Here is a 16,517-nt window from a genome sequence, read left to right as displayed (position 1 = left end):
GGGTTATATAAAGGCAAAAGTGCAAAGGAGGGATGACCTGTGTGGTTCTTCTGGGAGGGAAATCTGATTCTGTCTTTGCTGAGCCATGCAACTGATATTAATTAGATGGTTTGGAATATGAAGCATCTCTTCCAAATACAGAGTTTATCCTCAAGGTACAATCAGCTCTTAAGTGATAATTAGTGACAGGTGTCCTGAGAATAACAATAGAGAGCTTATTATGAAGGCTTGGCCTACCTTTAGTGAGTGGAGGGTCAAATTTAAAGCCTGAAGGTTGGGGGTTGGTGACACAAAGAGCCACTTTCAGTTCAGTTTTTCCAAGAAGAGTGAAAGACCCAATGAGAGCCAGTAACTCCTCCACAGGCTGAAACTGCTCTAAGGACACGCCCTCCTCACAGCTAATGATTTTATAACAATAGGAGACAACAAAGATAAGAAATGATGAGTAGAAATAAATATTTAAAGATAAGCTCTTTACTAAAGATAAATAAAGCTTCCTCTGTGCTGGCCAACCAAATTGATTTTATATGAAACATTTCATTACTTGAAGTGGTTGTATCCTAATAAATTCCACTTAACTTTCACTAATGTGCATCTCCTTGCTTACAAAGACCAACAAAACAACAATACAATTCTTTTAACATATTTAATTGTCTTTAGATAAGTATGTCTGCTTAATATGTTTTTAATTGAGTATCATTAACTTCAGCTTCTGTTTCATTGTTTTTTGTGTCAGCGACCTTTATTCTCACCGTTTCAGGATATTCTCGAGGGCCTTGTAACCATTGTTTGTGTCAAACTCGATGAACAGGGCTGGACTGAGGTGATAGGTGTCTCTAATGAAGCTAAACACAGCCACAGCCACCTCAGCTAGCAGTGATCCTGAGACATCACCAGTGATGTGCAAGAGGTTCTGGATGCAGATGCGAACACAGTTCTTGCCTAATAAGAAAAGCAGTGTTCTTGGTTAGCGAATTGACAACAACATCCATTTGCATAAAAGTTTACAGTTGAATCAAACAATTTTTTTCAACCATACATCTTTATAGCAGTCTTGAATAGTGACTTAATAAAATGTTTTTCTTAGTGCAAAGTTCCACAAACTGTAGTAGAATGTTAATTCCACAGCAAAGTGGCACAGAGTCAATTGACCAAAATACCACATGGAAAAGTGTTGATAGCATCTTGGTATCCAAAATAAATTGAGTAAACCCATGTGCACTAGAACATTCGAATGAATTATTTGTGCTTATTAAGGCTTCATGTGACTTTCAGTACAACTCTGTTGAGATGTTAGATCATGTTTCTTGCTATAATTAATTCATTACTGCACAAATCACTTCCCACTCATGCTACTATGTATCCTGTTTTGACACAATATTTAAGAGTGCAATGAGGCCTATTACAAGTAAGAAGCAAATCAGTAAGAAGACTATACTTGCTACAAAAATGTTAATTACTGCAAATATTTGTGTTTTATCTTACCTAGTAAGCTGGGGACAGTGTTGCTTGTTGCTACAGCAGAGACTGCTTTGAGGATGCGGGAGGCTTGATACCTCCAGGTGGCACTGGTCTGATCCCATAATGACGTGAGACCAATAATAAGACACTGCAGTTCCTGAGTCTCTACCAGTATCTCCACGTTGACTGGCAGCCTACACAGCTGAAGAATAACCTAAAAGAGAAAGAAGAGAGAAGTATGGTTTGTCAAAAATTGGGGAAAGAAGAAAATGTGAGTTTGCACAACAGAAAACCAAAAATCACAGAAACAAAAATAACCCATTGCCATCTAAAGGGAGAAGTCAGTTGTTACTAACCTGTGTTAATGTTTCCTGAAAGGTTTCTTCTATTTTGATGCTCTCCTTTTTAGATGGAAGGCACACTAGAAGGTACAGACATTTCATCAAAGCACCAGGGAGTTCTTGATTTATACATGACAGTATATCCTGAAAACAAACACATAATTAATTCACCTGATCAACTAAAAATATGGAGTAGCAACCCGACTGAAACTTTACTATGCTTTAAAACTGTTAATGACTCACTGAGCTGTCAGCTGTAAGCAGCAAGAGAGACTTTAACAGCAGCCATCCTAAACTTTCTTCCATTTCATGATTTGTGTCATTATCTGGCCTCTTGAAGAACTGCACCACCTTTTCACGGGCCTCCTCTGAGAGATTAAAAACAAACAAATTAAACAGATTTATTGTGACAATCTGAAGGCATTAATGCAACTCAAAAACAGTTAAATACGGCGGTTTTGCTCAATTTAGTTCTTTACCATGTGCTTAGCTGGCATAATTATAAATCCAAATTAACAAACAGATTTTTTTTAAGTTAGAAGTGTTTCAGTAAAGTATAACTAAATTGAATTTATTTAATACACAACAGTTTCTAGTAAACTCATTTAAAATGAAATGAAGGTTAAACTTGAGAAGAGGTAAATCACTAATAAGCTACTACAGGGACCATGCTGGCCTTTTTCTAAATTAAATCACGTGTCAAAAAGAAGAAGCATTTACTTCCTCAAATAACTTTCTCTTTCTTATCTAAAGAAATATACAGTTTCATAAACAACGGGCAACAGTTGGAACAGAGAGTAAGACGGGAGAGAGACAGAGAAATAGAAATATAAAACCAGAAAAGTGGTAACCTCTTTCTGTGTTTTCATAATTTTTTAGAACAGTCTGCATTACACTGTACTGTATGCTTTTGATTTTCAATATGCATCCCATTTACCAAGTGGCCAAAATAACTGACTGAAAAAAACAGCGACACCCAGAAATAGCAGAAGTAGGTGGAGGAAAGTCCCAAAGTCTTAATTTACTGTGCTATATTTACTGTAAGAAGCAGTACCTGCAGGTCTGTCTGCCAGTCTCTTGTGGACAATGCTGATGACAGTGTCAGCGGTGAGAGCTGCGAGCTCCTTGATGTCCAAACCTTCAAATCGGCCACCATCTTCACAGGCCTGGAATCGAAGAGGATAGAAACCATCACATGTATTTTGACTTATGTCGCCATGAAGCCAGGTCTCTCTTGGAAATTAGATTTTTAATCTCAGTGAGATGTTTTACCTGGATAAATAAAAGACTAATAAAAGAAGAAGAAGAAGAAGAAGAAGACGAAGACGAAGCTGATTTTTGTAAATGTAGCCATGTACTAAGTTACATGTTGTGCACACCATTTCCCTCTCTATACAACAAAATACAGTCCCAATACCTCTCTGAAAACCTTTAAGTAAAAACTGAGAACAGAAATATTTATTTGGATTTGATGTACTATCAACATGTTTGATGTAACTAATTTAATTAATAAGAGTTCTCTCTGCGAATTACTTTGAAACTGAGTGTAAGAGTAAGTTAAAATGCAACCGATTTTTGCCTCTCAGTAGCCAATCTCGTCAGCTTGACATTAAGATAACTAATATTTTACTTAACTAAGTACTTGGCATTAAGTTAAGTAAAATATTACATTTAGACCGCTGTTTTATACTATAAATAATGAAAGGTACCACACACTATACAGTCTTCAGTTCCATGAGAAAATATCAGATTTTACTTAGTTTGCTAAAGATGGACTTATGAGGTTGTGAGGTTTTCACATACAACCACACACAGCCATCAGGTTCCGTGTGGTTGTATGGAGACTAATTATGTCTGCATTTGTAAGAGCACAGTGGTGAAACAGTGCATGCAAGTGTTACAAAAAACAGTAAGGGTTCCTCATAACTGGGATGCATCGAGAGAGGAAAAAATAGAAAAACCTCTTTCACCAGTTAATCAAAGTAAGGCATGAAGCCACCAATTTAAAGGAGTTTTTGTTTTTTTATTATTATCTAAAGATACAGGAACAACATACACAATAGTTCTGGAACCACTCAGTGATAAGATCACCTAAGGTTGAAACATCTGACTGTCATCTAATGTTGCTTTAAGTCTTCATTCCTGTGTTTTGAAGCATTTCCAGATGCCACACTGTCTCCAGCAATCTACTTACCCATTTCAAAGTTGATTATAAATTTGAACTTAGGCCCCACTGCAAACTGGAATGACATAATCTAATAAAGGCTCTCAAGAAGAAAATTTGTTCTGTGTTATACAATATTCAGAAATACATAACATGCTTGGTAGACTACTGAGGTGCAAGACATAATTCTGAAAACAATAAACAGAAGAACAATCCGTGGCAAGTATGCACTTATTTGCTTATAGTGGTCTATACCTGTATGTATAGAGGCAGGACTTTCCGCAGATGGTCCTTTCTTTGCTCCAGAGTAACAGCTCTGTGGTCAGGGGTACAGGCTGTTTGAATTCTCAGCTCCTGCAGTTGTTCTTTGAGCACTTGTGTGAGTTGAGGGTTGCTACAAGAGCCCTCCACTTTCTCTGACTTCAACTCCACAGAGACTGTTAACTCTCCCGAACCACTCAGCTCTCCAGTTTCCTTATTGATCCTCTCCCCTCTAAAGGTTTGCTCCTGGAGGGGGTAAGAAAAAAATATATATATGACAGTTCCATCTTTTTTCTTTTTAGATACAGCAAGGTTATATAATCTTCACAATATTATCTAATCACATTTTCTTCACTTGTGTCACTCAGTTTAATTTGTCCCAAGCTAAACCTTCTGCCGTCAACCCTGGTCACACTGTCTCAATTCAGAAATAGGCAGAAGGACAAACCACTGGCAGTCATGTGCCATTCTCATTTACTGATTACCATCTTTATGAAGGGTCTGCATTTTACAAAGGATGTCCAACTTTCAGTACTTTGAGAGCTACTGTGTGATACTTTTCACGCTTCACACGCACCATTGCTTTGTCAAAAAAATAAGACTGATCTTTTGCTAAGAATAGGCCGGTAGTGTAGTGTTAAATGACCAGCACCAGTTATCGCTCGTGTGAAAATGACACAATAAGCACTCCTAAGTCAATTCAATACAACTGCACTTCCAAAATCAAAAGCTTGTTATCCTTATAATAGGACAACATTGTTGGGAGTAAGTGACTCTGAATAAGCCCTTTATTTAAATACTGCGAGGCAATGTGTTTCACTTCTGCTTAACAGCATATCAGGAGGTGAGGAGTTTTACTGCTAAACATTCATGCCATTGTACTGCATGGCAATTGTAGCCAGAGTGTCGTTTCCATATTATAGTCGCTCTATTTCGACTACTTTCCATTTTGAATCACGTACTCATAACGAACAATGGTGGTAAGAATCAGAGGGCTTAACTTAAAGCCAACACATTTTTCATATTTCCCACAAAATTCATGAATACTTAGATGCAACAGATCATTCTTTACCTGAGTTTGTGTAAGAGCCATCTGGGGTTTTCCTGGCACTAAGGTGATGTTGTCATCTGTGCTGTGTTATTCCAACTACTTGAGTGGTCTGTTTCTGTTCCCATGTCAGGAGGAATGGACAAGAAGAAACCTGCTAAGACATGACTAGTGCATACATTGCAGCCCCCTTTGTAAAAGTACCCGCCTCTTACTAATCTCCACCAAGTAGACTGAACTTTGAGCAACTCAAATCAGCTGGTGCGAGTCATGTGCTTTCCCACTTCCTTAGAGAAGCAGAAGTGAAATAACAGTTGTTTAGCTGGCTAGATGAGGCCCTCCCACTGCAGCTCAAAGAAACGTCCCTTTTCTTTTTATAGACCGGTCTTGTAAGGTTATTATGATATTTAATCACAGTGGCATGGCCCATGACTCACCAACAAAAGCCACAAACCTGGCTTTTAGTCACGTCGCGTGAAGGAATTGACTTGCTGGTGAAACAATTGGAAACAAAGTGCTTTTTGTTTGTTTGCTGGTAATAAATAGAATGGCTGGACTGTTTGTGTTTAGGAAGGACTTTTCAAAACCAACCTATGAGAAGAGCAACCCATGCAAGTTGACAGTTGATGTATTTATATGCTAAAGTAGTATTTTAAATACAGAAACTAGCCTTTAGCAACGTTGCAGAACACACCACAATTCGTGAATGTGAATTAAAGCCAATAACCACAGCAGAAACTCTGCACACAGACGTGTGCGGCACTTGTGAAGTGTTTAGCTAAATGACTAAACGGCGCCATCTTGTGAGTATTGACGATACAGAAACGTGTCATCAACAGCAGTTGGGAGTAAAAGAAAAGGCTCAAAATTACACAGACTTTCAAGCTTGATAAGTTAAGTGAACCGGTGTTTTTCAGTAAAGAGAGCAGAGACGCTGATGTAGCAAAGAAAATGGCTTAGCAATGTCCTTCCGCATAGCTCAGTATTAGTACTAAGATTAAGTATCACAAGTGAAAATGCCTGCACTTAAAGAGGGTTCCAGAATTAGCGAATGCAAATTAAAGAGTAAAGATAACAGTGTGGCTATGGAAATCACACATACGTTTTCACACATATGAGTCAGCTCCCCAGTCAAAGTTGCCCTCTCTTTTGTAGGGTCAAGCTGTCATATAGTAACCACTTTCAAAACGAGAAGTGTTAACCAACCTTTGTAAGCTGACGACATGTGTAACTGACGAGCTCCTTCTGAAGTTAAAAAGCTGGACTCTTATTTTAGCCTCCGACTCCAACAAGCTCACCTCCTGAGCACTATAGGTTAAACCATGCTATTCTTACATAATCTTACACGACTAAATGCAAGGGGCAAGTAATAAAAAAGGCATGCTCTCTTTTCCTTCAGTATATGCCTTACACTTCCATTAAATGACCGTGGTGTTTGCATTTCTTTTACACTATTCTGGTAAGTTCCCCAGGCCACTTTCAGTTTACTAGAGGTGGGCGGGGCCATCCAAATATCGACAATATCGATACCAACACTGGCATTGCGATCGGATCAATATGTTGTTTCTATCCTCTAAGTCAGGTACTCTGGCATACAGGGCATTTTCCCGATGCACTTTTCGACCGATGGGCCGGCCTGAAGAGCGACCCAGTGGATACAAGCACTTACAGCCCATTCCCTCCTCTACCTTTGCTGCACGCTCATGCAGCTTGTAGAAAAGGTTCAGTGTGGAAGAAGTGGGTAAAAGATGGAAAGCTGAGATAAAACAATGAAAAGAAAAGAAAAAGAAATGCAGCCCAATGTGTCAAATTAACCAACATGTTAACTATCTGGGCTGCTGCACCATGAACAGTAGTACCAGCAACAACTGATCCTGATGCACCATCTGTGGAGAAGTGAGGAAGAGATGGAGAAAGACTAAATTAACACAAGAAAATAGATGAAGGGAGATAATTAGGAAGGGGGGTATTCAAAGAGTCAGGAAAAATGAATGGCTACTTTGACTGTTATTTTTATTTATTTTTTAAGAAATCGTGAAATAGGATCATCTATGTTTTATTTTCAAAACGACATTCTGCTTCCCCCACATAAGCTGTCATTATGTTTTTAAAGTATTGGTACTGGTATTAGTAATAGTTGGTATCGCGGCACAGCACAGCGCTACTAGTGATGGGTCGTTCGCGAACGAAATGGCTCTTAGAGCCGACTCTTTGACGTGAACGACGCGAGCCGGCTCCTTATCGCGAGCCGTCACGTGGTTTTTTGTTTTTTTTTTCTCTCAGCCTCTCTCTCGCACTTTTTTTCCGCTTCACTCTGCACGCGAGCCTTGTGCTTTACGCTGGGCAGAGGGGGGAGGGGCGGTAGTTACACTCAGTAGCACAGGAACAGAGCCAGAGAGAGAGAAAGAGAGGCAGGGACAACAACATTAGAAAGGTATAGTAATCATCCACAACTATTTTCGGTTGCAGATGATAAAGGATTGAGAAAGTTTATTCATGCAGGTCCATATGACAGAGAATGTGCATGTTCTTTTAGTTTTCATATTATAATTTATATTTAATTGTGTTGTGGTTTGCAGTGTTTTGTGTTCTTTTCACTTTAAATTTGTGAAAGGAAAAAGCTGAAAATTTAAATAGTTAAAACTTGAAATGTGAATAGTTGATTTTTATATTATATGATTTATTTATTACACTTTATGTGGAGTGAATAAATAAAAGTATATTTACGGTGGCCCCTAGAGACAAAGCACATACAAACTTCAAATCACGTACGAACTCTGAAGCATGTACAAACTCCAAAACATGTAAAAACACGTACAAACTCCAAAACACGTAAAAACACGTACAAACTCTGAAGCACGTAAAAACTCAGAAGCACATAAAAACTCAAAACACGTACAAAAGACAACAGAAGTGCTCCAGGATGCTGGGCGCAGTGTTGAGCCTTTGTTATCTTGTGGCTACACAAGCCAGCAAGTACCAACGACCGGATTTGGTGTGTCGTAGTAACAGGTAAATGAACTTTTTTTTAAATTATTTGAATATATATATGAGTGCCTGTGTATAAATACACAAACAATACACACATGCTTTCAATTGTGTAATTTAAGTGATCTAGTAGCTCTGCTTTGGAAGTTCAGTTCATGCTAGAAATGTGTTTTGGAGTTTTTACGTGTTTTGTCTCTAGGGGCCACCGCATATATTTATATATAAACATATATAAATAAAACCACTTGTTTTTATGTTAGTAATTCCTTTTGTGCATAATTTTATATTATTGTTAATAATAAATTAATTAAAGCAACAAAACAACCTGAAGAGCCGGTTCGGAGCCGAAAGGGCCGGCTCTTTTTAGTGAGCCGAACCGAAAGAGCCGGATCTCTAAAAAGAGCCGGAAATCCCATCACTAAGCGCTACTGCTTACTTTGGAGGCGTCATGGTATTTATAGCGACCACGTGCTTTGGGCAAAGCGCGGCCACGTGACACCTTGCAACCAATGCGGTGTCCAGGGCGTGGATTGCCTCAATCAGTTTGACACAATGAAAGATGTCGGTTGCTTTGTAGCGATACATGAGATCCCTTCTCACTTTACCTTATGATGTTGTAGCGCCGCTTCCCAGGAGTTGATTTTGCTTCCTTTGCAGTTTCTGTCGGTGGTAACACTAGAAGGTGGCCTCCGTGTACCCATCATAATGCATCCGATGCCCGTGTCCTCCGTCAGCGGTGGGGACATATTTGATTGTATACAGAGAGGAAATATTGAAGAGTGTATACACTTCGTTCAGAGTAACCGATCTATACTCAAGCAAAAAGGTAAGCTAGGAAGAGATACAGTGCAAACTTCAGATCTGGCTTTTTTAAAAGGTCATTATTCAACCTTATCGCGACGGGATTTCTCAATTTCCTCATTTTATTGCGAGAAAACTGCTGAAACATTAGTTAGAAAGAGAACGTTTATACCCACTTTATGCTGTTTGCCATGCCTGGCTTTAGAACTTTGGAATAATGTGCAAATGTGTTTGGGAGTTAACTATAGTTTTACCGGATGTTATTGTATATTTGATCATTTTCTGGTCTCTCTTGGTTTGATTTTGCCACAATGCCAAAAAGAAACCTAACTCTGCTGCAGCTCTTCTGTGAGATGGTCTGGCACAGATCCTGTGATGAAGAGATGGACAGATCCAGTGACAACACAGCACAAAGTCACATTGTGCTGAACTACTCCAACCCCCAAACTTGAGAGGGCTTTCAGCGTCAACAGGCTGACAGTCGATGCATTTATGCCAGTCTCATATTGTTAGTCAAAGTCAGAGTTGAAGGTCAGTGTCATCAAGCTTGATTGTGTAATGTAAATGCGTTTCTCATCATTCAGGTTGGGGTGGCTTTACCCCACTCCACTATGCTGCTCTGCATGGTAACCGAGCCTTGGTCGACCTTTTCCTTAGTGCAGGAGCTGGTCCTAACCTGACATGTGATGCAGGACAGACAGCTTTTCATTTTGCCTGCAGGTGAGCAGCAGCTGCATATTTAGTTAAAGCCTGGATTTTCAAGGTGAGAGCTTGATTTGAGCTTGTGCACTTTGTACTACTATCAGGCAAGGGAACATCTACATCATACATCAAATGATGCAGTATGGGGCCGATTTACGTCTCATAGACCTACAGGGAAAAACATCACTGCACCATGCGGTCACTGGGGGGAGCATGTAAGTGGATGAAACATTGTATCACAAACTTAGTCGTTTTTGCCATGGGCTACTACACAGTTATATATACAGTGCTATGCAAAAGCCCTGAACCACTCCTAATTTCTTTATATTTTGCTATAAGAATGGGAAATAGGTGCAGTGATCTATTGATACATGTATAAACATAAATAGAAATAGAAATACAGTATATAAGGTTGACATAGAGGATATACAGTTCTAATAAGTTTCAAAGTCATTAATATCTCCTTTATTCTTCAACACAGCCTGAACTGAATTTCTTTAAGATGACTTCAGGAATTGTTCTTCAGGCTTCTTGAAGGACATTCAAAGCTCTTCCTTAAATCTTGTCTGCCTTTGCTCCCATTTTCTGTCAAAATAATTCCACACCGCTTTAATAAGAAGGTCCGGGCTTTGGTGAACCCAGTCCACTGATAGTCTTTTACTATATGTGTTTCTATCCAGGTATGCTTTTACTACACTGGCAGGGTGTTTGGGATCATTGTCACAATGACAAAAGAAGCTGTTGACAGTCAGTTACTGTCCAGATGGTATTGCATGGTGGATGAAAATCCTACCGTACTTTTCTGCATTCATAATTTTTTACACGATTCCCAGCACCACTGGCTGAAATGCAGTCCCATGCCATGAAAGAGCCTCTGCCAGTTTTACAGATGGCTGTAGACACTCACTGTATGTATACTGATTTGAACATAAATAGATAGAACCAACATTTCCAAATTTGCATTGATCACTCCAAAAAAACCCCAAAAAACTATTGGACTGATTTTTAGTCCAGGTCAGCGTTAAGGGGGTTAACAGACAGAACATTCCTGTATGTCCTGAACAGAAAATGAGTGCAAAAGCAGCCAAAATTCAATTAAAACAAAAACAAAAACCCTCCAGAAAGCCTGGAGAACTATTGCTCAAGACATTTATAAAAATGAGAAGAAAGTCTGGCTTCTTGGAAGGAAAGTATAAAGAAATGTGGGGTGACTTTTGCAAAGTACTGTATTATGCATGCACTAACTGTTAGTTGTTTTTCCCAGCATTGCAGTGCACTATTTGTGGGAGACAGGAATGTTTAGATTCACAGACACAGACATGTACCAGGTGACTCCCCTTCACCTGGCTGCATCCACAGGAAACACAGAAGTTATTCGGTATTTGCTCAAGGACCAGGTATGATACAGTTTTCACTGTCTGCCTCTTTCACCCTCTTTAGTTGTGCAACAGTATTATTACACAGTAATACACAAGATAATGCCCAATCTAAAAGTTTTAATAACAATGTTGAGTCAAATATATATTGTGTAAAAGCTGCCGGGATGACGAACGTCATCATACAAAAATGTACTGTGACTTTATGCTTTAGTCAACTTTTGATCTTTGTGCTTCTTTAACCCAAACATTTAGAGTATGGATTATTAATAATGTAAATAGTGTGACTGGTTGTCTCTCACTCTGTGTGTTGCATGTAGCACACAGAGTATATATTTGCATGATGAATGCATGGTTTCAACTTGCATTTTGGGGATGGAGCATTGAAGTGTAGTCACTGACTGTTTTCAAGAGCCTGAGCAGTGATTTCCACCAATGCCTGTACCTGTTTTAATGCGTCTGAAAATAATAGGCATTCTGTTGGTGTTTTTATCTTTTTCACTTTTTTTGCAAATATTTGTTTTTTCTTCTTTTTACTTTTCCACTTTTAAACTGTTTAAAATGTAAACTAAGGCTTAAATTATGTACATTTTCTGGGATTTGCAAATATGTTTCAGAGGTGTGCTGTGGATGCAGTTGACCAGCAGGGTGCGACAGCGCTTCACGTCGCAGCAGAGAGGGGTGGAGTGGAAGTGTGCTGGATACTACTGCAGAGAACAGGGTGCGGGATGCTCCATCAGAAGAATCATAGCGGCCTGACACCACTGGAGCTCAGCAAACAGGGCAAAACATTTAGGTGAATCTGCTGCTTCCAGAAATATGTGACACCCCCCTCATAAAACTAGAAGGATGCTGCATTTCATTCTAGCATCCTTTGGTACCTATGAAATATCCAGTATGTTTGCTTTTCCTGATTCGATCTTTCTCTTGGGATTATGATGCTGATTATTACTCTGCTGTATTTTTTCTCTAGACATCAGCAACTCACCAAACTACTGAGTCGGTACATTAATGAGCCAATACACCACAAGCCCAGAGAGTCTCATGGTACATTTGGATCTGTATATGAGCTCTATTCATTTATTTTACAATAAAAACACAAAGATAATAATTGCAAAACAGTTCATGTTACAACTCTGAAATTGGATTTTTTTTTTAGATGTTTTATGCTGAATGTGATCTTATAAACAGGTAAAAGGGTGTTTTGTGTTCTTCTTTCTTAACAGTTTTATACTACTGGACACTGTTTTTTCCATCGCTGAGTGGAGCTGCCATCCTGCTGATTGCAGCCATGTTGGGAGGCTATGGGGGTTTAATCTGTGGTTTGCTCTTCCCATGGCTTGCCAGAAGCATTTTCACACAATACCACCGCATGACCACATACCAAAGGTTTGGCAAAAATTGCAGTGCATGTAAATAATCATCCTTTACTGCTATTATATCACATAGCATATGTCTTCTTTCTAGGTTACCTAACCCGATCTACTTGGGAACCCTCATTGCTGGTTTGATCCATTCTCTGCTCTGCTTCTATGGAAAAATGATGCCTAATATCCTTTTGAAAAGCTAGCATATACTAGGTCTTTTGCTCATACATATTTCTTGATAATTCAGCTTTTCACACACCTACGTTAGCTGAGCTGTGAGTCTTGGAGGAGTTCAGCACAATTGTTCAACTGCATGGATGAACACATCAGAATCATACACTATTTATGACAAAATAGAATGCCACTGTATGATGAAGTGACTACATTTTATATTCAAATAGTCACATATGGAGATATGTAGGATAGAGGGGACCTTTGTTTAATCTAATCTTGGAGAGAGTGAGGACAATAGTGAGCAAGGCATTGTTGAGGTGTGTGGTAGGAGTGACAGATGGGTTGAAGATGGAGGTGGGATTACATCAGGGATCAGCTTTGAGCCCCTTCTCCTTTGCACTGGTGATGAACAGGTTGACAGATAAGGTCAGGCAGCAGTCTCCGTGGACGACGATGTTTGCAGACGATATTGTGATTGTGAGTCTGGAGTCTGAAGAGCTGTGGATGTGCTCTGGAGAGAAGAGGAATGGAAGTAATTAGAAGCAAGACAGAATACATGTGTGAATGAGAGGGAGGCAGGTGTAACAGTGAAGATGCGAGGAGTAGAGGTAGTGAAAGTTTAAGTACCTGGGGGTCAACCATCCAAAGCATTGGGTGTAATCAAAGTGAACAGGGTTATTTGTGACAGATGGAGTCATAGGGAAGGTTTACAAGATGGTAGTGAGACCTGCTGTGATGTATTATTTGTGGATGGTGGCGCTGACAAAAATACAGGTGGGGGAGATGAAGATGCTAAGAGTTTGGTGCAAGTGACCAGGAGGGACAGGGTTAGAAAAGAGTATGAGCAGTTTGGAGACAAAGTTAGAGATACAAGGCTGAGATGGAGGGATAGTGGATACACTGGGTGAAGGATGCTAAATATGGGCAGCGAGGAAGACCATGGGAGAGATTCACAGATGGAGCGAAGAAGGACATGCAGAGGGTTGAAGGAAAAGAGGATAGGGATATGGTGATATGGAGGCAGGTGTGGCGAAGAAGAAGTCAAAACTCAACTTCACTGCAACATTATAAACCACTCGAAAACAAAAAAAAATGGTGTAACTCAGGAAAGGGAAAAGATGAAAATTTAACCATATTTACCATTTTGAATTGGTTACACTAATCTTTGGTTACTGACTGTTACATTTTTCACATTTTCATATATATACATTTTACAATTTTATATGAATTCCAGCAAACACTGATGTAAACTGCAGCTAGTTTATTTGGTATTCTACCGAGTCTGTTTAAATGTATGTAAAGTGTGCTATTGAAATTTTTATCCTTAATGTTGTGAATGTGTGTGGCCAACCAGTAGTTTAACCCAGGTGTCGATGGTCCACTTTTCCATACTCCTTGGGTTATTCTGTAAGGTTCTGACACAAGACCCTGGGACACTAGACAGAGCAGAATCAGATCCTCGGTTCTCTTGTATCGCTGATCTGGTGGAGAAGAACCAGAGCCCACAAAGGTTCTGTCCATACTGTGAGGTGAGACATTCATATGGGCATGTTGGTAACTTGTTTTACATGCCACACTTTATATTGTATGTAGTTATTTTTCTAATTATCACTCTTTCTGTTTAGATCTTGAAATTTATGCATAGCCTTTCTGCTAATTGTAACTCCCCTCACATTAGAAAAGGTCTTCACGCACGTGTGTTAAGACCACAGATATCAGAGCTGCCAGGTAATATATGCAGTGATTTGGTAGGTGGGGGAACCCTAAGATCTGATGTTGCAGTGAGGTGAGAGGAAAAGAATCACTTGGTAATAAGTCACATAATGACTTGATTTGTGAGATCTGATATATTTTTCTTTGTCTACAGGCTGTGACATGTACTGCTACTCAAGTATTCACTGTTTCCTGTGGATTTAGCAAAAAGAAAAAATTGAACAAGATACATTAGCACATAGATTCCAGATTCAGACAGCCTAAAGCTAGTATAAAAGGTAGAATTTAGTAAGTGAATTTAATCAGCATCATCACCATCTGCTCTGGATGTCTCCTTACAACAGCATAAATTGATGTAAACTTCACCACAGTACTGAAGCTATCTAGTTTAGAAAGACTAAACTGACTAGTAGTAGTAGTATTAGTATACTTCAGTTTTTTTGCCTATTTTCGTCTGCTCCCTTTTTAACAAATATCACCACAGCAGGTAGCTCCACATGTTTGATTTCTATGCCAGATGCTCTTCTTGATGGAATCAAAAATGGCTTTGTGTCTCCTCCCGGGATCAAGCCGCGGATGTTTTGCTTGTTAGGCAAATCTGTAACCACAGCTCTATTGAGCCCCTCAGTAACACATCATGTAAAGAGCCAATATCTGATTAAAAACTATTAAATGAAATAGAACTTTATATGCAAGATTTAAATTTCCAGATTATAAAATTTAGCTCGCTGAATCAAAGTTCTTGCTTTGAAATTAATCTGTCATCTTCATTCTCATCCTTCTTCCGTACAGCTTGTGTCACACATATACATTTTTTTTCTGGGATGAAAAATGTAAATTAGTTGAATATTACCAAGCAGACACATTTTTTTGAGTGGCCTTATGTGGGTCATTAGAAAGAATGCAGGTTTAAAGCCCTGTCCATTTTTTTTGGTAAAGTCTATACATAAAAATGCATTACTTCTTTCTAATATTTTGATGACCTTCTCCTGTCTTCATCACAGCTCTTTCAGCCTGACTACACTAAACACTGCAAGCTGTGTGAAATGTGCATTAAAGACTACGACCATCACTGCCTTTTCCTCAACCGGTGCATTGGCCGAGGTAACCACCGCCTGTTCCTGGTCTTCATCCTCTCCATGGTGGCTGCCCACCTTCTTTTTGTTGCCACGGGAATAAGTTACCTGTACAGCAAGATGCCTGGAGGCAGCCACAGCTTCTCATTGTGGCTCACATTGTTAGGTGAGGATTTCTGGGTTGTTGTAATGATGATCATGAATGGACTGACACTCATCTGGGAGGTGTGGCTTCTAACTGAGCAGTTTGATGCTGTCGCCACTGGAACAACCACCTACTTTAAACAATGCGAAAGCGCCGCACGACAGCGGTCACTAGCACAGCGCTGGGTGATAGTGCTGTCATTTCTGATGGAGGGTCGGAGACGGGTGGGCAGCAGACAAGCCAGAGAGGACAAAACTGCCATAGACATTTAAAACTGTCACTCTGACCTTTGTGCAGCTTATTTGAAAACATTTCCAGTATTGCTCAAGTACAAATACTCACTCTTAGTTCCTCTGTGTAAGGTGGTTTGTGATAATGTCCTTTTTAGATTCAGTAACTTTAATGCCATATCTGGTACTTGATTTTAGTATATCTAATATATTTTGATATTAAATAGGCTATAGAGTAGATTTGCCAGGACAATAGTTCACAAAGTGACTTGCAGGGTATCTACCACAAATGTAGACATTCGCCTAGTTTTTAGAGACCTCACTGAAAACTCATACTTTAAGAAACAGTGTTTTTATTTTCTCGTTGTTTTATATTGTTTGTGTAAAGTACTCAATATTTTTGACACTGTGTTTTAGCAGCGAGCGTCTACATGAAAGCCTGTGTTTATACTCGTTTTTGTATCCCAGTAATCATTTTTAAATGTCATTCTTTATTGCTGCTCTAAATAAACTTTTGTAAAACTGTAAAACATACAACTGATCAAAGTTTACTGTGTTTTCATAAAATTAGCAAGTCCAGTGATTAGCTGGAGATAATGGTTAACAACAGACGACCCAAAAGACTTTCTTCCCAACCTAATGTCGTTACCTCTCTAACCTGCTCCGAGTC

The 16,517-nt window shown here is 39.2% G+C and overlaps 2 protein-coding genes across 7 annotated transcripts in view; one reads left to right on the top strand and one right to left on the bottom strand.

Annotated features, from left to right (window-relative positions):
• wdfy4 (WDFY family member 4) overlaps nucleotides 1-6,729 on the bottom strand; it is a 39,010-nt gene extending 32,281 nt beyond the window's left edge. For 4 of the 6 annotated variants that reach the window (XM_085428226.1, XM_085428220.1, XM_085428223.1 and 1 more), the window contains exons 1-8: nucleotides 5,300-5,502; nucleotides 4,222-4,473; nucleotides 2,857-2,968; nucleotides 2,046-2,170; nucleotides 1,818-1,946; nucleotides 1,486-1,675; nucleotides 753-942; nucleotides 238-398 (exon numbers count right to left, since the gene is read on the bottom strand). In XM_085428226.1, the coding sequence (XP_085284352.1) occupies nucleotides 238-398; nucleotides 753-942; nucleotides 1,486-1,675; nucleotides 1,818-1,946; nucleotides 2,046-2,170; nucleotides 2,857-2,968; nucleotides 4,222-4,473; nucleotides 5,300-5,320 (1,180 nt within the window). In that variant the 5' untranslated portion in view covers nucleotides 5,321-5,502. Of the gene's footprint in view, nucleotides 1-237; nucleotides 399-752; nucleotides 943-1,485; nucleotides 1,676-1,817; nucleotides 1,947-2,045; nucleotides 2,171-2,856; nucleotides 2,969-4,221; nucleotides 4,474-5,299; nucleotides 5,503-6,481 lie in introns of those variants that run through there. The other 2 variants (XM_085428222.1, XM_085428225.1) reach the window with 2 other exon arrangements.
• A 2,064-nt stretch (nucleotides 6,730-8,793) lies between these two features.
• On the top strand, nucleotides 8,794-16,384 carry LOC146655691 (uncharacterized). Its single transcript, XM_085428239.1, has 10 exons — nucleotides 8,794-9,089; nucleotides 9,649-9,784; nucleotides 9,871-9,981; nucleotides 11,031-11,163; nucleotides 11,760-11,938; nucleotides 12,116-12,189; nucleotides 12,369-12,531; nucleotides 12,610-12,692; nucleotides 14,022-14,212; nucleotides 15,401-16,384. The coding sequence occupies exons 1-10, from the start codon at nucleotides 8,969-8,971 to the stop codon at nucleotides 15,887-15,889; spliced, it is 1,680 nt and encodes a 559-aa protein (XP_085284365.1). The 5' UTR covers nucleotides 8,794-8,968; the 3' UTR covers nucleotides 15,890-16,384.
• The last annotated feature ends 133 nt before the right edge of the window (nucleotides 16,385-16,517 follow it).

Source organism: Rhamphochromis longiceps, linkage group LG13, assembly GCF_057381845.1.
Source record: "Rhamphochromis longiceps isolate RC_006_pf linkage group LG13, R_longiceps_female_GT1.1, whole genome shotgun sequence".
NCBI lineage: Eukaryota > Metazoa > Chordata > Actinopteri > Cichliformes > Cichlidae > Rhamphochromis > Rhamphochromis longiceps.
This window is presented reverse-complemented; position numbering and strand designations above follow the sequence as displayed.